The 23,485-nt window shown below is 52.8% G+C and overlaps 1 protein-coding gene across 3 annotated transcripts in view; it reads right to left on the reverse strand.

Annotated features, from left to right (window-relative positions):
• Positions 1 to 23,485, reverse strand: part of SH3PXD2A (SH3 and PX domains 2A) — a 258,939-nt gene that overhangs the window by 104,295 nt on the left and 131,159 nt on the right. For all 3 annotated transcript variants that reach the window (XM_054436530.2, XM_054436528.2, XM_054436529.2), the window contains exon 5: positions 23,160 to 23,251. In XM_054436530.2, the coding sequence (XP_054292505.1) occupies positions 23,160 to 23,251 (92 nt within the window). The remainder of the gene's footprint in view (positions 1 to 23,159; positions 23,252 to 23,485) is intronic.

Consider the following 23,485-nt stretch of genomic DNA (forward strand, 5'->3'; position numbering starts at 1 on the left):
AGTGACTTCACCTCTCTGTACTGTTGGTTGTAAAAGGGGGTTAAAATAGTTGCTTTCTTACAGAGGTGTTGTGGGGATTACATGGGATAATGTGCAAAGCTCTTAAATGGCATCTGGCCCATGGAAAGGGCCCGTAGCCCAACAGCCTGGGTTCACAGGGGGCTAGACTAGGAGTGTGGATGGTGGCCGGAATACAGGAGGTGCTGACTGCCCACCTTCTCAGTATGGCCTGAGTGAGACCCTGGCTCTGTCATTCAGGGCACTGACGCAGGACCATGACGACAGACAGGCCTGGGTTCCCATCATGTGCATTCCAAGGAGTCCCACCTAGATGGTGACACTGAGCAGCAGTCCATGGGAGTGGGAGGAGGCAGGGTTAGGGGAAGTGGGGAGGACGGCAGAAATACACAGCTGATTTCCTAGAGGGCGAAATGGGGCAGGGGATTGCCAGTTCAGCCCACTGCCATGGAGTGCTGGGAGCTCCTCCTCAGGCCACCTGAGATCCTGCTCCCTGTGTACATGCCAGACTGCTCTTGGCTATGGGGGTTCCCTGGACTTCCAGGGGCTACAGGCCAGACCTAGGGAACCATGGGAGGGAGAGTGACAAAATGGCGTGATGGGGTTCAACAATGAAGTCCCTGAGGAGAAGGTCAAGGAGGATATTCTATATTTAAAGACCTTCCCTGCCTCTCTCCAAGTCCATCCATCATCCATCCATCCACCATCCATCCATCCATCCATCCATCCATCCATCCATCATCCATTTACCATCTATCCATCCATCCATCCACCATCCAGCCACCCATCATCCATCCATCATCCATCCATCATCCATTTACCATCTATCCATCTATCCAGCCATCATCCAGCCATCCATCATCCATCCATCATCCATCCACTATCCATCCATCCATCCATCCATCCATCCATCCATCATCCATTTACCATCTATCCATCTACCATCCAGCCATCCATCATCCCTCCATCCACCATCCATCCATCCACCATCCATCCATCCATCCATCCACCATCCATCCATCATCCACCATCCATCCACCATCCATCCATCATCCATCCACCATCCATCCATCCACCATCCATCCATCATCCACCATCCATCCACCACCCATCCATCATCCATCCATTCATCCACCCATTCATCCATCCATCCACCATCCATCCATCATCCATCCAGTATCCATCCATCCATCCATCCATCCATCTATCATCCATTTACCATCTATCCGTCTACCATCCAGCCATCCATCATCCATCCATCCACCATCCATCCATCCATCCATCCACCATCCATCCATCATCCACCATCCATCCACCATCCATCCATCATCCATCCACCATCCATCCATCCACCATCCATCCATCCACCATCCATCCATCATCCACCATCCATCCACCATCCATCCATCATCTATCCATTCATCCACCCATTCATCCATCCATCCACCATCCATCCATCATCCATCCACTATCCATCCATCCATCATTCATTTACCATCTATCCATCTACCATCCAGCCATCCATCATCCATCCATCCACCATCCATCCATCCATCCATCATCCATTTACCATCTATCCATCTATCCATCCACCATCCAGCCATCCACCATCCATCCATCATCCATCCACTATCCATCCATCCATCCATCCATCTATCATCCATTTACCATCTGTCCGTCTACCATCCAGCCATCCATCATCCATCCATCCACCATCCATCCATCCATCCATCCATCCATCCATCCATCATCCATTTACCATCTATCTGTCTTCCATCCAGCCATCCATCATCCATCCATCCACCATCCATCCATCCATCCATCCATCCACCATCCATCCATCATCCACCATCCATCCACCATCCATCCATCATCCATCCATTCATCCATCCACCCACCATCCATCCATCCATCATCCATTTACCATCTATCCATCTATCCATCCACCATCCATCCATCATCCATCCATCCATCCATCCACCATCCATCCATCATCCATCCATCCATCCATCCACCATCCATCCATCATCCACCATCCATCCACCATCCATCCATCATCCATCCATTCATCCATCCACCCACCATCCATCCATCCATCATCCATTTACCATCTATCCATCTATCCATCCACCATCCATCCATCATCCATCCACTATCCATCCATCCATCCATCATCCATTTACCATCTATCCGTCTATCCATCCACCATCCAGCCATCCACCATCCATCCATCATCCATCCACTATCCATCCATCCATCCATCCATCATCCATTTACCATCTATCCATCTACCATCCAGCCATCCATCCATCATCCATCCATCATCCATCAATCCATCATCCATTTACCATCTATCCATCTACCATCCAGCCATCCATCCACCATCCATCCATCCATCCATCATCCATTTACCATCTATCCATCTATCCATCCACCATCCACCATCCATCCATCATCCATTTACCATCTGTCCATCTATCATCCATCCATCCACCATCCATCCATCATCCATTTACCTTACCATCTATCCATCCATCATCCATCCACCATCCATCCATCTATCATCCAGCCATCCACCATCCATTTACCATCTATCCATCCATCATCCATCCATCCATCCATCTATCATCCAGCCAGCCATCATCCAACCACCATCCATCTATCATCCAGCCATCTATCATCCATCCACCATCCATCCATCATCCATCCATCCATCCATCTATCATCCACCATCCATCATCCAACCACCATCCATCTATCTATCATCCAGCCATCTATCACCCATCCACCATCCATCCATCATCCATCCATCCATCCATCTATCATCCACCATCCATCATCCAACCACCATCCATCTGTCTATCATCCAGCCATCTATCACCCATCCACCATCCATCCATCATCCATCCATCCATCCATCCATCTATCATCCATCCATCCATCCATCCATCCATCCATCCATCCATCCATCCATCATCCACCATCCATCATCCAACCACCATCCATCCATCTATCATCCAGCCATCCATCATCTATCTACCATCCATCCATCATCCATCCACCATCCACCCATCCATCATCCATCCACCATCCATCCATCTATCATCCAGCCACCTATCATCCATCCACCATCCATCCATCTACCATCCAGCCATCTATCCATCTATCCATCAATCATCCATCCATCTATCATCCAGCCATCCATCATCCATCCACCATCATCCATCCATCCATCATCCATCCACCATCATCCACCCATCCATCATCCATCCATCATCCATCCACCTATCATCCAGCCATCCATCCACCATCCATCCATCATCCATCCATCATCCATCCATCATCCACCCATCATCCATTTACCATCCTCCACCATCCATCCATCCATCACTCATCCACCATCCATCTACATCTTGACTGAAGGGCTATTGTAGACCCAGTCTTGTGTATGAAGTAAGAGAGTGGCAGAAGACACACTGTCCTGCCCTCTTTTTTATTTTTTTGTCCATCTAGCTGGAAAGAGATGGCAAACACCCACAAAAAGACAACATACAAGTTCCCTTGTGATCAGGTGCACCAAAGCTTGGTCAAAGGAAATATTGTATACAAATTTCCAGGACAGGGAGATCAGAGTGGTCTGGGGTGGTCAGGGAGGGCTATGTGGAATACGGGGCACTAGAGCTAGCCCTTGAAAGATGAAGACTATTTAAAAAGAGCAGAAGCAGGAAGGAGATTTGGGGTGGAAGGGATGGTGTGAGCAACGGTGCAGGGGCAGGAACAGATGTAAGCCTGTGTGTGTGTGTGCGTGCGCGCATGCTGGGTGCGGAGGGCAAGAAGGCTGCATGTCTTGGGGGAGCAGGACAGGCAGCTGGGGCTGGACTGAGCCCCAAAGGAAGCGGCTCAGATTTTAGAAGGAAGTTGCTGAGAACAACCCAGCAGCAATATTCCTAAAGAGAGATTTTCCCTGAAGGCAGCGGCACCAGCTGTGTGCCTGAGGATCACATTTCTAGCTCCTTCTGGTTTTCCCTGTTCAGGTGGTGGGGTGAGGACTTGTTTTGGGGGAGCCAGAGGACTGCTTTGCCCCTCAAGTTACATCGGCCCCATCTGCAGACGTGTGCCTGGTCTCTGTGTCGCGTGTGTGTGTGTGTGTGTGTGTGTGTGTGTGTGTGTGTGAGACACAGGGGCAGATACCAGGGCCCCACTGCAGAGCACAGACCTCTTGGGTCGATCCTTGGCTGATGGCCCCTCACTCCCCAGCCCTGGCCTAGTTTCGACCTGAGACTGGGAGCTTGGGCCAAGGAGCTCCCTATTTCCCATGGAGGCCAAGGAGCCCACCCAAGGCCAGGCTGTGCTTGTTTCTGCCTTGGCCTCTGTGGCAAAGGGGACTCGGAGGGCCCCACACTCCTCCCACACACCTAGCCCACCTGCATGGCCCTGGGAGGTCCGGGTGATCGCCTCTTACAGTGAAGGAACCTGAGCCTCCCAGACTTTCCTGGACACCATGTGACAAACCCACAAGCACCAAGCACCCAGATGTGCCCAGCCCAACAGAGGCAGCTGCATTAGCCCCATTTTACAGATGCACCTCAGTCAGCTTAAGTCACTTGCCTGGTGTCACACAGCTTGCAACGGGAGGCAAGGCTGCAGACTCGGTTGGCTGTGCTGCGACCACCACAGGCCCCCTCCTGCCCTGTCTAGTGTTTCACAACTTTCAAGGCCTAAGGAGGGGGCACCTCCTCCAGAAAGCCCACTCTGATTTTGACCCCCAATGGCACTGAATGTTCCAATTCTGTCCCCAACAGTGGTGCCCTCACAGGAGCTGTCCAGTAGAATTCTCCGGGGTAATGGAAATAGTCTCTATCTGTCCTGTCCAGTATGGTACCACTGGCCACAGTGGCGCTGAGCACTCAAACACTGAATTGTGACCAGTATGACTCAAACACTGAATTTTTCATTTTGTTTAATTAAGACTTAGATTTAAAGAGCCACCGTGGCTACTGACTACTTTATTGGACAGTACAGTCCAGACTCTGACATGGTATGGCCAGAAGGTTTGCTTGGCTCCCATGGTGCGTGCATGCGTGTGTGTGTGTGTGTGTGTCTGTGTGTGTGTGTGTAGCTGCCTAGGTTCAAATCCCAGCTCTGCCAGACAGATTATTTAGGGTCTCTGTCTTCATTTATAAAGTGCAGAGACTGAAAGGATCCACCTAATTGGATTGCTGGGGGATAAACAAGTTAATACTCATAAAGTCCCCCGTGCACAGTCAGGCTCAGTAACAGGGAGCGCATGCACAGATCCTCCACCTGCTCCAGGTCCACCTGCCAGTCACAGGGCCCTGCCGCCAGCACTGGTTCACCCTGGAGAGGGGAGAGGGAGGGACTCTGGAAGAGCTGTGACTTGCAGGGGAAATGACAGAACCACCTGGGACAGAATGGGCTTGGCCAAAGGAGGGCACTGAGAGAAGCAGCCAGGAAGGCGGGGGCGGTGGCCGCTGGAGGAGGAGCAGCGTGGGAAGAAGCAGGGACACGGGCCTGGCTGGCTTCAATGTGGGGGGTGCCAAGGCTTGGGGTGTCTGTACAGAGATGAAGAAACCCAGGCTCTGCAGGGTAAAGCCGCTTTGCTGAGACCACACTGGAGGCTGGTGGCTGGCAGCACTGGGGGTGGCAGAGCTGGGGACTTCCAGGCCCATCTGAACGACTGTTATCACTTTCACATTCCCCCAGAATCCCTTGCTGCTACCAGGCTGACGGGTCTCCCCAGAGGCGACAAGAGTGACAACCAAGCCTGGATCCCCCTCGATGCTGGACTAAGGCTGACTTAATGAGCCTGTTCTACAGAGGGCAGTGGCTGCCATGCTCCTCACAGCAGGCACTCAAAACGCAGGACAAAGGGGCTCCTGGCCAAGGGCCTGTGTGCCCAGGGATGGGTGGCTCCTGGGCTAGCCTGGGTGCAGGGCGGCCTGGGGGCTTCTCCAGGGTCTGCCAGAGCATACATGTAAAGGACGGGGTCTAGGGAGGAGTCCTGTAAGATGCCAAACTGGGGCCAGCCCAGCCTGTGAGGCCCGAGACCTGGGTTCCAGGCCTGGCTCTCTGAGCAGGCAGCATGACCTGGGTGGTGGCAGTCCTCTCTGTGCCTTAGTTTCCCTGATTGGGCTTCTACAAAGAGACCTCCAGCTCCAGGCTCACAAGACAAGCCTGTGTCCTGCTGTGTTGGGCAGGCTGGTCTCGAACTCCTGACCTCGTGATCCGCCTGCCTCAGCCTCCCAAGGTGCTGGGATTACAGGCATGAGCCACCGCGCCAGGCTATATTTCAATATTTTTAAATTAAAAACCATTTTTTTAGAGACAGGGTCTTGCTATGTTGCCTAGGCTCATCTTGAACTCCTGGCCTCAAGCAATTCTCCTGCCTCAGCCTCCCAAAGTGCTGGAATTACAGGCGTGAACCACCTGGCCCAGCTGCTCACTGTACTTCATGTACATTATTTCAGTTAATTCTCGTAGCCACCCACGAAGAAGAAGATGCTATCATTACTCCCATGTCCCAGAAGAGGAAGCTGAGGCATAGTCAGTTAAGTCACTAGCCCAGTGGCAGAGCTGGGATTTGACTCCAGTGCCAGCTGACTCCTAACCATCATGAGCTTTTGTGTGTGTCTCTCTCCACCTTCTTATCCTCCTGCCCTCCTCTGCTGGGAAATCTCCAAGCCTGCACTCAAGGTCACCCTGGCCCAGGCTCTCTCCCTCTCCTTTTGCCTCCAAACTCTCCCTCAGCACCCAAGTCCACTTGGAGGCCCAGCTCCCCGGCAGCCTTCCCTGCACACCCACAGCCCCCACAGTCTCTCTCCCTTTCCAGTGTCCTCCTGTGCTCCTAGCTTGAGCACCTGCGTGGGACATGCCTGGCCACCTCAAGCTCAATGACTGTCTCTGGTACCCTGATCTGGCTCTTCTGGGACGAGGGACACATGAGCCTGGCCTCCTGATAACCATGCAGGCCTTCCTGATAACCTTTGCTGGCGCCAACCTCAGGCCTTGAGTGAATCACAGTCCTGTCTCCACACTCTTGTTATAGAAACTCAGCTAATGACAAAGGGCCTCAGCTCGGACCCCCAAGCTGGGGTGGGGGGTGGTGGGGACTGCCTGACCTTCCCTGTGCCTGCCAGGCTCTTTCCTCTGGTTCCTGCAGCACCGACCAGTGGCTCCCTCAGTGAGAGGTTGGAGCCCAGGGCTCCCCAGGAGAAGGGCACCAGGAAGCCCCAGACAGTCACCCGAAGCACAGTAGGAAACACATAGCCAGCTCCCTCCGGCTATGTCTGGGGATGGCCTGGAGGGAGGGGAACAGCCTGAAGCCAGGTGCCAGTCCCTGCGAGATGAAGCTCATTGACATCACGCTTGGCAGCCTTGTCTTCCCTGCCCTGTGTCACCTTACTGATGCCTTCTAGTGTCACCTCCAAACTGCTTGAGCCGCAATCCTCAGCCTCAGATCTGCTTCTGGGAAATTCCAAACCAAGATGCCTGAATTTCCTTGAATTATTTCCTGTCTTGGGCAGCACAAAGTGTCCCCTGCTCGTGCCTATTAAGATCCTCGTGGCTGCCAGGATGTAGCACAGTGCCCAGCACTTGAGGGGGCCAGCAAGGGGATAAGGCATGTCCCCCATCCTCTGGCTCCTGAGGCAGCACTGCAGTTCTCCAGGGGTCTCAGACCAGGTGACAGGCTCATGGGTGCCCTCTCCTGCTTGGGGTGGGGGCCAGGAAGAGGTGCCCCCAGCAATTAACTTTCAATTCCCTGGCGTGCAGGCACAGCCTGGTCTAATCTGCAGCCTGCCTCTGCCAAATTAAATCAGACCTGGCCACAGCCAAGCTCCTGCTTCTGAGCCATTCAGAGGAGCCAGTCCCTTCTCCCTGTCCATCAGCCAGGCTCCTACTGGAATCTTCTCAAGGGCTAAACTCAGGACTCCAGGCACCCTCCCATACACTGCACCAGGGATGCTCTGAATGCTCCAAGCCTGGGGTTGCTCTTGAAATCGGCTGGGAAAGTTCTGAGAGCCAGAAAGAGCACTGGACTTGGAGCCAAAAAACCTGGTGCTAATCCAGTTTCTCTGAACTCAGGCAACCATTTCCCTTCTCTGGACTGCACAACCTGCAAAGGCTGGGCTGGATGATGTCTGGGGAACTGAGCTCCAAGGGCTGTGACTAGGGGCAAACCCTCCCACCTTGCCTCTCACTGGGACGCAGCAAGGATGGAAGGAGAGGCTGCTCCGATGACTCCAGAAACTGCAAACCCACATAGCTGCAAGATGAGTGGTGTTTTGTGGGCGCTGATGAGCCAGCCTCTGGCACAGCCCCTTCGACAACAATAGTAACAACTGGTACCATTCATTAAGACTGCATGCTGGGCAGCATGCTAAGCCCTTGCCAAGCTTCATCGAGGGGTAGGATAGGTAAGAGGTTCTAGCTCATATTTGCCAGTTATTGGCGCTGCAAGTCACATGACCTCTCTGTGCTTCAGTGGCTTAATCTGCAAACTGGGGGGGAAATAACTATACCCACTTCATAGAATGGATGCAAAAATCAGAGAATTAAAACATGTAGGCTGGCCGGGCATGGTAGCTCACGCCTATAATCCCAGCACTTTGGGAAGCCAAGGTGGGCGGATCACCTGAGCTCAGGAGTTCGAGACCAGCGTGGCCAACATGGCGAAACCTTGTCTCCAGTAAAAATACGGGCGTGGGGGTGGACACCTGTAATCCCAGCTACTTGGCAGGCTGAGGCAGGAGAGTCACTTGAACCCGGGAGGCAGAGGTTGCAGTGAGCTGAGATCACGCCACTGCACCCCAGCCTGGGTGACAGAGCAAGACTCCATCTCAGAAAAAAAAAAAAAAAAAATGTCGTCTGGGCACAGTAGCTCACACCTGTAATCCCAGCACTTTGGGAGGCCAAGGTGGGTGGATCACCTGAGCTCAGGAGTTTGAGACCAGCCTGGGCAACATAGCAAAACCCTGCCTTTGCCAAAAATACAAAAAATTAGCTGGGCATGGTGGCGTACACCTGTAGTTGGGAGGCTGAGGCAGGAGAATCGCTTGAGCCTGGGAGGTGAAGGTTGCAGTGAGCCAAGATTGCACCACTGCACTCCAACCTGGGTGACAGAGTGAGACCCCATCTCAAAAAGATAAACATAATTTAAAAAATATAAATCGCTTAGAAGAATGTCATCATATGGTGAGATACAGTAATTCAGCTCTTATTAGCTTTCTAGACCTCATAGTAACTCTATGCTGCCACTTCTATGGTCCCTATTTTACTCCTGGGGGAACATAAGGCCCACAGAGAGTCATCCTCTCCATTTACTGCATTTACTGTGTCCAGCCTTCAGCTAGCATGAGGGATACGGTAGATGCCTGGCAGTAATGTCCCGGCCCTCAGGGTGTGTGCAGCCTCTCAAGGAAGCCGGATGTTAAGGATTTAATTACCTCTGTGGTATACGCCACAAGTGAGACGTCCCAGTATTGGGGTGAGAGGTAGGGATGGCAGGCCCAGGTGTGGTGAGTAAGTGGTGAGTTTAGGTAGGGTTAAAAGATTGCCTGGGAGGCCAAGGCAGGAGGATAGCTTGAGCCCAGGAGTTCAAGACCAGCCTCAACAACATAGCAAGACCCCATGTCTACAAAAAATTTAAAAAATAGTGGGGCACGTTGGCATGTGCCAGTAGTCCTAGTTACTCGGGAGGCTGAGGCAGGAGGATTGCTTGAGCCCAGCAATTTGAAGCTACAGTGAGCTGTGATGGTGCCACTGCACTCCAGGACTGGGAGAGAGACAGAGACCTTGTCTCTAAAAATAATAATAAAAAAAGGTTGCCCCACCTGGCACATAGCTGGTGGGGGGCAGAGCTAGGATCTGAAGTTACACCTGTGAGTCCAAGGCCACCTCCCTTAACAGCTCTGCCACCTTCCTTCCCAGGAGCATCCCAAAAGGGAAAAATGATTATAAAAAGCCAAGCTGATAATCAGCTCCTCATGCACTTTCTGCTAAACAGCTGAGCTGCTGAACACCTGGAATTTCCCTGGGTAGAAAGCTGGGCATCACTGTGGTACAGCCTCTTGTCCTGTTGCCTGCACCTACTGGCCTTCTAAGAAGTTTGAGGGGAAGTAAGCATTGCATTTGATGTGGCCTTCCCACTGACCTGGGGCACCTAACTACCTGGGGTTGGGGATGAAGTTCAACGTGAACACCCAGCTGGACCACTGGAATCAATAGGCAGGGAACGTGCCCACCGTGATGAACACCCTCCCCCTTCACCCTGGGCGCCAACTCAGTGGTTAGTCCACCTCAGAGCTGCACCGGGAGGGCCGGGCAGGCCTCGTCCCCGGGCTACTGAGTAATCTGTGCAAGGGCAGTGCAGCAGCTGGAACTACCAGAGGGCCCAGAAATCACAGCAGCAGCAAGTGGGGCAGAGACTCAGTCCCTGGGAACAGGCATGTCCTCCCCTCACACAGGAGCAGAGGGAAGGGATACCAACAGGTCTCCAAAACCTGGAGTTTGGAAAGAATACAAAATGTCCCTCTGGTGGCTGGGCATGGTGGCTCACACCTCTAATCCTGGCACGTTGGGAAGCCGAGGCGGGAGGATCGCTTGAAGCCAAGAATTTGCGACTAGCAGGGGCAACAGAGCCAGACCCCCGTCTCTACAAAAAATAAAAATAAAAAAATTATCCTGCCATGGTGGTGTGTGCCTGCAGTCCCAGCTACTTGGGGGCTGAGGTGGCCTGGGACGTCAATGCTGCAGTGAGCCGCGATTGTGCCACTGTGCTCCAGCCTGGGCAATGGAGAGAAACCCTGTCTCAAAATTAAAAAAAGAAAAAAAAAAAAAAAAAAAAAAAAGGAAAGAAAATAACCCCAAAACCTCCCTCTGGGATCTTTTAAGGGAGATGGAACAGTTCTAAAATTGGATTGTGGTGATGGTTGCACAACTGTAAAAGTATTAGTAATCAATGAATTAATTGTACACTTAAAACAAGTACATATTATAGCATGTAAATTATACCTCAGTAAAGCTGTCTGGGGGAAACTCTCCCTCTGGCTCTGACCACTGAGCCAGGCTCCGGGCCATGTGTCCTGGGTGGGGTTTTGCACGTAGCCATCTGCGTGCCCTCTGGACTCATGACCTCCCACGTGCCAAATGGGCCATTCATAAGAGAGAGTGTGGGGGGCTAAGGGCTCAGTCTGTGGTTTGGGAGCGGGAAGGCTGGTTTTTCTGAGTGCTTCTAGAACCAGCTTCCCTGTGTCTGTTCCATCAGAGGAGGCTGTACCAGCCAGGCAGCACCCCTCCTCAGAGGCCTGAACCCTCCTGGGACAGGAAGCCCCTCCTTGGAGCTCCTGAGGCTGGGGGAAGGGTCTCAACAGGCTGCCCTGGGGGGCCTGGACCAGACTTGGCAGTCTCAGCAAACCTTGTACCTTTTCAGGATGTGGTCCGGCAGGAAACCTGGGTTCCCCTTAAAAGATCCCAAATGTGGCACATGCCCTCAACTCTACCTTCAGCCCCCGTGGTGACCATGGCAACCATGGCGTCCTGATGCAGTTATTCTGCCCTTCTGTCCGATGAAGAGTCCCATCCTGAAATTTGGAGCTAGTTGCCCCAGCCAAGGCTCAGGTGCTTCTCACTTCATCCTCAGCTCACCCCCATGTGGGGTGTGGACTTGGAGCTGAAGGGCAAGGGCATGAGCCCAGCCTCTGACACTTCCTAGCTGAGAGGTAGGTCAACCAGTCTCAGCCTCAGGTCCCTCATCTGCAGAAAGGAGCATGGGCCTCCCAGGATTATACGGATGCTCAAACAAGATAAACCATACTCAAGGTTCCAGCACGGTTTTAGTACAGCATCAGCCAGATGCTAGGAGCTGTAGTATCCGATGTGGCCATGGGGTGGAGCCAGATACACATGTATCTCATGAACTGAGGGCTTCAAAGTAACCCAAAGTTACAGACGTGCCCAAACTCCAATCACCCTCAAGATTCAACTTATAGAGCCTGTGAAGGGGAAGGAGTCACAAGGTCTCTGGATGCTTGTCCCTTTCATCTCAGACTATGTCTATGAATATCTCCCATTCCCACAGCCATCCAGCCCCACTCTAGATCCTGACTGTGGCATGCTTGGACCACTGCAATAGCCAACTGGTTCTGCTAGGACCTTAGAATGTCAGAGCCAGGAGATAGCCCAGAGACCCCTAGGTTCTGCCCATTTACCTGATGCTGATGTGTAGCAATTGTTAATGACTGCCTCAGGCCTATCTCTTCTTGGCCTAGCCCTAGCCAAAAATCCCTTACTTTCACGGAAGATGAAATTTCTTTCAATCCTTGAAACACAATCTCAGGGACTCCCTCTGGCCTGGATGCCCTCCTCTGCCACTCTCCTTGAGTAGTGAACTCTTACTTTAGTCTCAGCTTGAATGCCACCTCCTCAGGGAGCCTCCCTGACCACCTGAGCAGGCTGGCTTGTTGCTGCGCAAGGCCCTGCACCTATTACAATCAGTTGTTCTTTTTCTGCCTTCCCCATTATCAGCAGCTGTTATAAGCCCTGTTTTATAGGCAAGGAAATTGAGGTTTTGGGAGTTTAAATAATTCCCAGGCCACACGGCAGGTGGGGGAGGAGCCAGGGTTTGCTAGAGCCTGTAATGATCTGCTGCCTCCTATGGAAGCAAGCCAGGCCCATGCCATGCTATCCTCCCCCTTAGACCACCAGGGCCCCGAGAGTGGGGACTGAGCTACTCCTGAAGTCCCAGGCCTCACATCGAGATGATCTAGAAACGCTTGCATGAACACACGCCTCCCACGAGAATGCAACAGAGGAAGGCTGGTCTCAGTGGCTGAAGACCCAGGTTCTAGGTTCAGTTCTGACTTAAACTCCCCATGGAGGAGTAACTACCCAGGGACTAGGAACATGGAGGGCAGTGATAACCACAGGGGAACCAAGACCCACCTTGAACACAACATAACAGCAAAGCAGGCCTCGGCGCTCTTCCAGGGCTTACCCCTTCCGCCAGAGGCTCCAAAAGGCTCTGTAGGCCTTCCTTGCGGGTAAGAGAGCGGGCACATGGGGGTCTTGAGGTTTCAGAGAACATAGAATGCACAAGCCCAAGAAATTAATGGGGGACCCAGTCTACCCCCACACACTCCTGCACCGATACCCTTCCCTGCCACCTTCCTCCCTACCCTGCAGAAAATCCTGTGCCAGGCCTGAAAACAGAGTCATCTTCTCTCCCTGGACATGGGCCTCCCAGGCGTGTGCTCTATGAGCTGGGCTGGACCGGGGGTGTTTGAATCTGCTTCCCTCCAGCTCGCCGACCCAGCATGACAGCCGAGCCTGCAGAAGTCCTTGTTCCCCACGGCCAATGCCCCTTTCAAGTGGGTTGGACACAGCTTCCTTTGGGCACTTTCCTGCCATCTGCCCACCCAGGTTGAAGGGGGCATAGCAGGGGATGGACAGGGTTTATTTATCTAATGTTCTGTTCCCTCCCTCAGCCTCCCACAGCTCCAAGGTCCAGCCGGCCTTCCTGCCCATCAACATAAAGAGGCTATTTGTGCAGCAGCCAGTGGCAGGGGGCTGCAAGGACAGTGTGGCCCATGTCCCTGGCCAGATGGGTGGTGGCAGGGCTTTACAGAGCACACAGAGCCATCTTGATGATGGGTGTCTGACCAGAACGCAGCCAGGCATGTGTGGGTGGGCTTTCTACCCCAATCCCCCAGGAGAGACAGGGACGTGGGATGCCCTGGAGTTTCCAACAGCCTGCAGGGTGCTAGGGGCAGCCTCACTCCACAGGCAGCACCAGCCCTGGCCAGGACTCCCAGAGCAGAGAGGAACGCAGTGAGATGCTCCTCTCCCAGCTCTCACCTTCAGCTCAGCCAACCCAATTCCATTCCCCCAGCCTTTTTGGGGTGGCTGTTCTGTACACAGGCCTGGGCTAATGGAGGAAAGGGGAAGTAAAACAGAAAATCCCATTTCCTGAGCTTTTGTGATGGGTTAAGTACACTAGGGGCATTTTCTACGCATTTGCTCCCCTGAACCTCACAACCATTTTGCCACGTGTACCACGGGGGACTTGCACAGATGGGGAAACAGACTGGAAGAGAAGTGAGCCATTCAAGCTCACAAGCAGCGCTGGGTGTCCCCACAGTTGCCGCTGCAGTTAATTTAACTCAATTCAAAATTTCAGCTTTGACCCTAGAGGTGATTAGCCTACGTGGTCCCTGGCATACAGCCGGCACTCAATAACTACCTGCAGAGTGAAGGAAGGCTGCTGTGGAGAGGCTCCAGTGCTCTGTCCACAACCTTCCATTTGCCTCCTAGGAAAAGGAAGGGAGTAGGAGGGTGTATGACTCAGTGCCCAGTTTCTGATCCACACACATCATCCCAATTCATTCTCCCCAGTGCCGGAGCAGTGACTCCGGGTGACTTACAGAGGATGGAAGGCCACGCAGTCAACCCACGGTAATGCTGCTGGTGAGCAGGGAAGCCTGGACTCTAACTCAAGACTCTGGCAGCCAGACATAAGCCGAGCAGTCGCCCTGCCTTCCCGAACAGGCCAGACCTGGCATTCGACTGGGATTGGGGATGTGGGGCTCCTGGAGGAGACGCCCCACATTCTCAGTGCTATTCCGGCTGCACTGCCACACACACCACCTTGGCCCTCGTCTTCCTACTGGAACCCTGAGGCAGGGCTGGCAGAGTCCATCTGTCCTCCTGGGCTCTGCTTCTCCCAGGTGAATGGCAGCAACAACCTCTGTCCCCCTCACTGGACTCCCCACAATTTTACCATGCAGTCCAAGATGAAACAACCATCCCCAAAATATAAATGGGAGGGGAGGGTGAGAAAGCCATGCAGAGGAGAGTGTTTTCTTGAGTCTGACCTCCTCCCACCCCAGGCCCCAAGTAGCACCTGCCTCTGCCCTGGCCCTCCTTCCCTGGCGGCCTCCCTTAGTGTCCTAAACCAGCCCCTGCACCACCTTAACCATCCCGGCCCAGTTCCCAAACCTGTGCTCTGGCTGGGGCAGGCCTCCTGCAGGAGGGCCTCCCCTTTGGCCTGCCCTGGGGTTCCCTGCAGGAGGCAGGAACACTGGGGGTGGACTCTGCCCCATGGGGAGTGTTGGGAGCCCCTGAGGGGCAGGCTGAGGCAGGGATGGTTCTGGCCTGGCCTCAGTCCATCCGCCTCTCACCCCAGGTCCCTTGGAACATTGGGGCATTGTTCTACTGTACAACAGAGGGTGGCTCTGTGGCCCTGGGCTGAAGAACAGAAACCAGTTTAGCAGGGCTCTCTGCTCCTCCCATGCAATGTCAAGAATTTAACCAGGATCCTGGCTGGCTTCAGCAGGAAGAAACAAGCCAAAGGGACAAGCCCAGGCTGAGAGCAGGAAGTGGGAGCTGACCGTCTAACCACTGTGTGGGCCCACTATGTGTCCCATCGCAGGTAAGAGGTGGGCTGGTAAGGCCATTGGGCTGGTAAGAGGCCCGAGAAAAAAGATACTAAGTGAGTGACAAGAGCGGGGCAGATCAGCTCAGCCCTGGCCTCAGTCTTCCCCTCTGTGACATGGGTGCACCAAAGGCATGTGTGCCCACCCTGCCCACACGCTTGCACCGCCAGCAGTGGTCAAGGAGGCTGCAACCTCAGCCCTGAGGCTGCAAAGGCAGCCTTGTATCTCCAGAAGTGGAGAACGTGTGTGTGTATGTGGAGGGAGGTGATGTGGGCCTGCTGCTGCTGTGCCCTCCCACCCGGGGCCACCGTGATGGGGACAGCAAACACTGGCCTTGGCAGTGCTGACATCATGCCAGGTTTGTTCGGCACTTTATGTGTGCTAAAGCATCATCCTCACAACTGCCTTTGGAGGCAGCAATGATTCCCACTCTACAGATAAAGGAAACTGAGGCACACAAGGGCCTTGCAACTTGCCTGAGGCAAGTGGCAGAGCTGGTCTCTGACCCCTGGCCCCCTGACTCTGGAGAGGTTGAGAATCCTCCTGGCTCTGCTCCCCTGAGGTGGGCAGTTCAATGTATAACTCTATTAAATGGCCCAGCTTTATTCTGGCACAGTTGGGCAATCACCCAACACTTACTAGGTGCCAGGTCCTGGGGGTCCAGAGATGTGGGTTCCTTGGTGGGGAGAGATTCATAAACAGATCCCAAGGCTGCCAGGCTGCCAGCTCTAGGTAGGGCTTTCTGGAGGAGGGGCTCAAGCTGAGTCTGGAGACAGAGTAGGATGCAGTTCCAGAGCGAGTGGGGAGGAGGGGAGGGTGCTGCTGGTGGAGGGAACCATGGGGCAGGGCATAGAGGCTGGCGACAAGCTAAGAAAAGAATGAGGGCGTGGCCACTGGGCCAGGAGGCTGCAGAGATGCAAAGGTGGATCCCGGGGCCCTACGGCCAGATCTTTCTCCCACCAGAACTGCATCCTCCTGGGAATCTACAGACAGAGTTCCTAGCGTTCGTTTTAAAGACTTTTAGATTCCTTATTTCCATTGGATGAGAATTTAAAATGGAACACAAAGAGGCATTTCTGGGTCACGCAGTTGACCACGTGGTGAGTCCTGCCGGGCCAGTTTGGGCCTGCCTTTAGCTCCTGTTTGCCCTTGTTGACACCATATGGGAGGACTGCATCTGGGGGTGAGGGGCCTTGCCTGTGGAAGCAAGGGATTCTCAGGATATCAGCCAGAGCAAAGCAAGGGGGAGCTGAGTCAGTAAAGTGGCCTCAGGACACTGTGCCAGGAGGCAGGTCATGCTCACAGTGGGGTCATCTCAGCTGCTACAGAGGGTGTCTCTTGGTGTGGCTTCCATGTGTCTTTTTTTTTTTTTTTTTTTTTTTTTAAGATACAGGGTCTGTCTCTGTTGCCCAGGCTGGAGTGCAGTGGCGCAATCATAGTTCACTGTAACCTCAAACTCTGGGCTTAAGCAATCCTCCTGCCTCAGCCTCCTGAGTAGCAGGGACCACAGGCGTGTGCCACCATGCCTGGCTCATTTTTTTTCTTTTTTCTTTTTTTTGTAGAGATGGGGGTCTCACTATGTTGCTCAGGCTGGTCTCAAACTCCTGGGCTCAAGCAATCCTCCCGCCTTGACCTCCCGAAGTGCTGGGATTACAGGCATAAGCCACCGCACGGGGCCAAGGGCATGTCTTTATCTGCCTTCTTTAGGATTTGGTGACCAAGAGTCTCCTCATCCCAAGCTGTCACATGGCTCCCCAGAAATTCACACAGGAGAGACCAAGAAACTACATCAAGCTTCTCTTGCCCATCCCTGCCCATTGACCCCTCATGACGGCAGGGCAAAGGGCTGGGGGCTGGGGGAGCTGGAGGGGCCTAACAGAACTGCACCCAGGCTCCAAGGCCTGCCTCCCCACTTGGCTGCATGGCCTGGGGAAGCCAGGTAACTGCTAGCAACTTCGCTTCCCCATCTGCCAAATGGGGATAATAACATCACCTTTGTGGGCAGCCTAATATTTAAAGGAATATTTAAATAAGCATTATGTAGATTACAGAGGAGGTGACCAATACAATAAGGCAAATACTCTTCCTTTCCCTTTCTGCTCCCCTCCCTCCCCCCAATCAGGACACACACACACACACACACACACACATACACACACACACACATCTATTCAACTGCTGACTTTCCAAGAACACACTGCTAGAGACCAAATGTTTGTGTACCACCTAAATTCATATGTTAAATCCTAACGCCCAAGGTGATGTAGTAGGAGCTGATTAGGCTATGGTCATTAGCCTCATGAATGAGATCAGTGCCTTATAAAAGAGAACCCAGAGAGCTTGTTTCCCTGTCCACCAGGGTAAAGATGACTATGAACCAGGAAGCAGGCCCTCACCAGATACTGAATCTGCTGGTGCCTTGGTTTAGGACTTCCCAGCCTCTTTCATAATAACTGTGAGAAATTTATTTCTGTTGTTTATAAGCCACCCAGGCTATGGTATTCTGTTCCAGCAGCCTGAGCAGACTAAGACACACACCATCCTCAAAGGAAAACATCAAAGGGGCTGAGGCTAGTACCCACCTACTCTGGCTGGGGTGGAGGTTGGGGAGCGGGTGCTGCTGAGGAGGTTGGGAAGGCGTAGTGGGTGTGAGCTGAGTGATGGGTTGGGTCAGGGCTGTGGTTAGAACCATAGGTCTGGGGCCAGCCTGCCTGGCTTGGATCTTGGCCCTGCACCTGCCAGTTGGGTGACTTTAGGTGAGCTGCTTCATGTCCCTGAGGCTTCAGCTCCTTGGTAAAATCATGTCATAGTCGTACTTATCATGTAAGACCATAGTGAGGACTGAATGACAACAATCATTCATCCAACAGAGACCCTTTGAGACCCTGCTCTGGGACAGGCACCGTTCTGGGTGCTGGGGATACAGCTGTGAACAGAACAAAGACAAGTTCGTACTCTCCTGGAGCCTGTGTTCTAGTGTGAGGGGCCAACAATAAACACAGCAAGCGTCTTAGTCTGTTCAGGCTGTTATAACAAAGTACCTTACACTAACAAAGTACCTTATACTAGGTAATTTCTTTTTCTTTTCCTTTTTTTTTTTTTTTTGAGATGGAGTCTTGCTCTTTCACCCAACCGGAGTGCAGTGGTGATCTCGGCTCACTACAACCGCCGCCTTCTGGGTTCAAGCAATTCTCCTGTCTCAGCCTCCTGAGTAGCTGGGATTACAGGCAAATGCCACCACGCCTGGCTAATTTTTGTATTTTTAGCAGAAACGGGGTTTTGCCATGTTGGCCAGGCTGATTTCAAAGTCCTGACCTCAGGTGATCCGCCCACCTTGGCCTCCCAAAGTGCTGGGATTACAGGCTTAAGCCCCCGTGCCCGGTCACTCTAGGTAATTTCTTAACAACATAAATTTATTGCTCACAGTTCTGGAGGCTGGAAAGTCCAAGATCAAGGCGTCAGCAGATTTGGTGTCTGGTGAAGGCTGGTTCCCCACAGATGGCGCACTCTAGTTCCCATGGCAGAAGGGGCAAATGCTGTGTCCGCACATGATGGAAGGGGCAAGGGCCTTGCTGGAGCCTCTTTCATAAGGGCACAAATCCCATTAACCTTCTGGGGGGCGCCACGTGAGGAGGCAAAACCACCATGGCTGCTCTATGCCAGGCTCATCAGAGGTGTCCATGAAGAACATCCTTTCTGTGCAGGGCCAGTGGTCTGGAAGAGCAACCGCTAGCCGACCGGAGATGGGCCTGGCTCTCCGCCTGCAGAAGCCAGAGAGTGGCCTGGGATCAAAGCCGAGGCGCTCGGGCCTGCTGCCCACCTCCCCCACCAAGTCTGGGCTGTGACAGACCTTGTCTTCTCTGGAAGATGGAAAGGGAAGACGGTCCCCAACCCCAGCCCCCATGAATTCTCAATGGACCCTGCAGCAGCACACTTGAAAGAAGCCAGGGGTTATCTACAAAATTCCAATTAAATCCACAGGCTTTGATAATTTGATAAGCCACTCCACAGTCGCCCCAGAGTCAAAATATGCTGTTACTCGATCCTGTGTTTATGTTCTAGGCTGGAGGGAAGGGAGGCGCACAGCGGCCTGGAAAGGTCCATGCAGCCGGAGAGGGAGGAGGTGCAGGCACTAGGCTGACATACCAGCAGCCTGTCAGCCGAGGGTCACGAACAAGGTCTGGCTCTTTTGTGGCAGCCACACTCTGCAGGGGAACACAGGTCTCTCTTGGTGGGTCCTGGAGGCGGAGCAGAGACAGGGCCGGGACAGGGGAGGGGAAGCCCCTCAGAACTGCCTGACCACAGCTGAGCTCACTTCCTGAGCCTCAGACCTGCCTCGGGGCTGGAGGCATTCCTGTTCCCAGGCCCATAACTTGCCAGACCAGTGGTAAACTGGCCCACGTGGCCAATACCACCTCAAGAAAGAGGCAGATAACCCCTGCTGGCCTGGTGATGGAGCGGCCAAATGCTTCACAGGCCCTCCCTGCAAAAGTCAGGCAAGGGTAGAGCGTGCACACATTCCATTCTGTTCCCCAGCCTTCCATGGACACAGGTGTGGAGCACTTCCTGTGCACCAGTAGCACCCAGCCAGGTTATTTGAGTAAACCCTCTTGACCAGCTCGTGAGTTCTGCATTATCTCATTTTAGGGAAACAGAAATGCAGAGACATTGAGCAAATGGCCAAAGATCACTGAGCCTTAAGCGGCAGGGCCTGGCCCCAGAGCCTGGCCCCACAAAGCCATGGCCTGCTGCCTCCCCAGCAGCTAAGTGTCTCACTGAGCCTGGTTTCCACTGTTCCTCAAGGGCCTCCTAGAGGTGGGCAAAAGGTTAACTTAATGCCATGAATAAAGTGAGGCCGATGGATTCAGCTGACTGGCAAAGAGCAGGTTTGGAGGCATGGATCAGAGGCTGGGTCAGCTGCTTTTGTGGCGATACACCTGCTGCCTCCACCATCAACGATCCTGATCCTTTTCCCCTGCGGTGGGGCACACGATCACGGGGGATCCCAACAGCCACCCACGTAGGGAGGAGCATCTCCTGTCTCCCCATGCAAGGACAGAAAATTAGAGGCTTGGAGAGAACATCACAGCTGGGCACAGGCAGGGTCAGGTGAGGACCCAGGGATACTGCTGCCAGGCTCAGGGCCTTCCCTTGCCCTGAGGCAAGGCAAGGATGAAAAAGGAAGGGGCAGGAGCTCAGAGAGGCAGGGACAGAAAGGAGACACTGAGGAGCTTCAGGACCACAGCCCCCAAACCAGTGAAGCAGGCAGGAGAAACAGATGAGTGTGGGCTTCTGCTTGCAATCTGGAAGTTCTGGGTTCAAATTCCCGCTCTAGCTGTGAGCTCCTGTTTTCTAATCTGTAATGTGGGGATAAGAATATACAAGCCCTGGCCGGGCGCGGTTGCTTACACCTATAATCCCAGCACTTTAGGAGGCTGAGGCGGGTGGATCACTTGAACTCAGGAGTTCAAGACCAACCTCGCCAACATGGTGAAACCCCGTCTCTACTAAAAATACAAAAATTAGCCGGGTGTGGTGGCATGTGCCTGTAATCCCAGCTACTAGGGAGGCTGAGGTAAGGGAATTGCTTGAACCTGGGAGGCGAAAGTTGCAATGAACCAAGATCGCTCCACTGCACTCCAGGCTGGGTGACAGAGCGAGACTCTGTCTCAAAAAAAAAAAAAAAAAAAAAGAAAGAAAGAAAGAAAGAAAGACAGAAAAAGAAAAAAAAAAAAAAAGAATATACAAGCCCTGGTACAAACCTCTCCTACCTCTCATCATCTGAGTTTCATGGATAACCCTTGGAGGTAGCAAAAACAGGGCTTAATCACTATTCCCTTTTTACAGATGGTTCCCTATTTCTCGCTATTCTTTCTTTTGAAATTCTAAATTTTAAATTTTTATTTTTTGTAGAGACAAGGTCTCGCTGTGTTGCCAGGGCTGGTCTTGAACTCCTGGGCTCAAGAGATCCACCTGCCTTGGCCTCCCAAAGTGCTGCGATTACAGGTGTGAGCCACTATGCCTAGCTTTTTTTTTTTTTTTATCAGCTGAATTTAAGATTCATCCCCATTTCTCTCTAAATGTAGAAACTTCAGCCAGCACTGAGCCACTAGGGACCACAGGAAGGCTTGGGGAAGTTACGAGGGATCTGCCTGGACATTACACAGCTAGTAGCAGCAGCACTGGGATGTGAACTCAAGACCTTGCATCCTACACCCTGTGGCTTTCCACTGCTTCACACTGTGAACCAAGCTACTGATAAGCTCCTGATGGTTCACAGTGCTTGTTTCTTGCCTAAGGCAGCCATCAATGAAGATGGCCTTTGCTAGGCCAGGTGGGCCTCGGAGCTGCTTTTTCCTCCCTCAAAATGCCCAGGCCGTTTCAGGCTATTAGTCTTTTAGCATGCGTGAAGAGAGAAGGGTCCCTTTAGGCAGGACTACCATGTATGGGTGTGCAAGCCACATATTCTACAACCTCATGGGCACATTCACAGAAAGTGCAGTGTGAATGGCACCTCCAGAGCCATGCAATGCTCACCCTCATCTTCAGGCTTTCTCCTCCCCATCACCAGGTTCCCCCTGCCTCTCCCCACCTGGCCCAGAGAGTTCCTGTGTCCTACTCTCTCCTTTCCCTCTGTAGTAGCCACCCCATCTGCCTGTCTCTCACCCATCCGGTACTTTAAGCTTCCAGGGGATAGCTATGGAGTGAGGTGATTCATCAGCATCCCCTTCAGTCCTCTCCCCAACCCTCTCTCTTACCCAACACCCCTCCCTGCCTTCTGCTCACCAGCTCCTGGGTGGGAACTGGATTTTTCTCTCCAATGAGAACCTATGCTGGGGACTGCAGGTGAGCAGAACGCTCTGAGCAAGAGAGCATGGCCATCTGGATGGAGTCAGGTCCTGTGTGTGAGAAACCAGCATGGCTGAGTGGGCCATCTTTACCACCAGCCCACAGCATCCCAATTTCAGAGAAAAAAAGACCTGCATGGTTCCCTGTTTCTCTCCAAACATGGAAACATTAGCCAGCACTGGGCCACTAGGAACCACAGACTTAGGTTCAGGTTTTGGCCTGTCTCCTATCAAACCATCTGCATGACTTTGGGGGAAAAGCACCTGACCTCACCGAGCCATGGTTTCCTCCTCTGTAAATAGGACTATTGAATATGGTAATGCCTATCATAAAATGCTATACATAAAAGACACTGGGTAAATTCATTATGATTTTTTATGATGATTATAAAATCTGTTGAAGCAGCCCAGGACTGCTGTTACTCGGCAAGTGAGTTTTCAGCCTGGGCAGTGCACGCTGGGACCTCTGCAGCCATAACAGTGAAGAGCAAGGACTGTGCTAGCCCTGAGCGGTCTCAATGACATGACCATTATATTTTCTGTTATCTCATCTGCTCCTTGTAACAACCCTGTGAGCCAGAAAGAGTTTATAGGAAAATCTGCTCCACAAATGCAGAGACACCCTCGCTTGCAGCCCTGGGGTAAAGGAAAATGAAGAGTGGGCTCTGGCACTAGGAGCCTCAGGAATAATGTCCCCCATTCCTTTGGACCACTGTTCTTTAGCCCGGCTGGCCCTGCTAGCTCTCCTTCTGCTTGTGTTCCCACAGCCTCAGCCTCTCCGGGCTGGCCACCGCTTTAGCCCATGCCTCCCCAGCACACAGGAGAGGCCTGAGCTATTACTTACTCTTTTGGAGGGTTGACATCCTCGGGTCGAGCCTCAAAGAACCGGAAGACTTCGTCACACTGTGAGATGTGGGGGGGCAGCCGGACAAGTGCCTGTGGAAAGACAGGAAGAAAGGGCATTAGGTGTGATGAACTTGGGAACAGGAGAAGCAAGACAGTGTCACCTTGCACAGTGACCGACAGGCTCAAGAACTGAGCCACGGAAGACATGGTCAACCAACCACCCACCTGTCCACCCAGAAAACTAATCAACAAATCAACCCATCAAATAACGAATTAAACAAGCAACCTTCCTTCCTTCCCTCCCTCTTTCTATCCATTTCTCTC

Source organism: Pongo pygmaeus, chromosome 8 (genome assembly GCF_028885625.2).
Source record: "Pongo pygmaeus isolate AG05252 chromosome 8, NHGRI_mPonPyg2-v2.0_pri, whole genome shotgun sequence".
Classification (NCBI taxonomy): domain Eukaryota; kingdom Metazoa; phylum Chordata; class Mammalia; order Primates; family Hominidae; genus Pongo; species Pongo pygmaeus.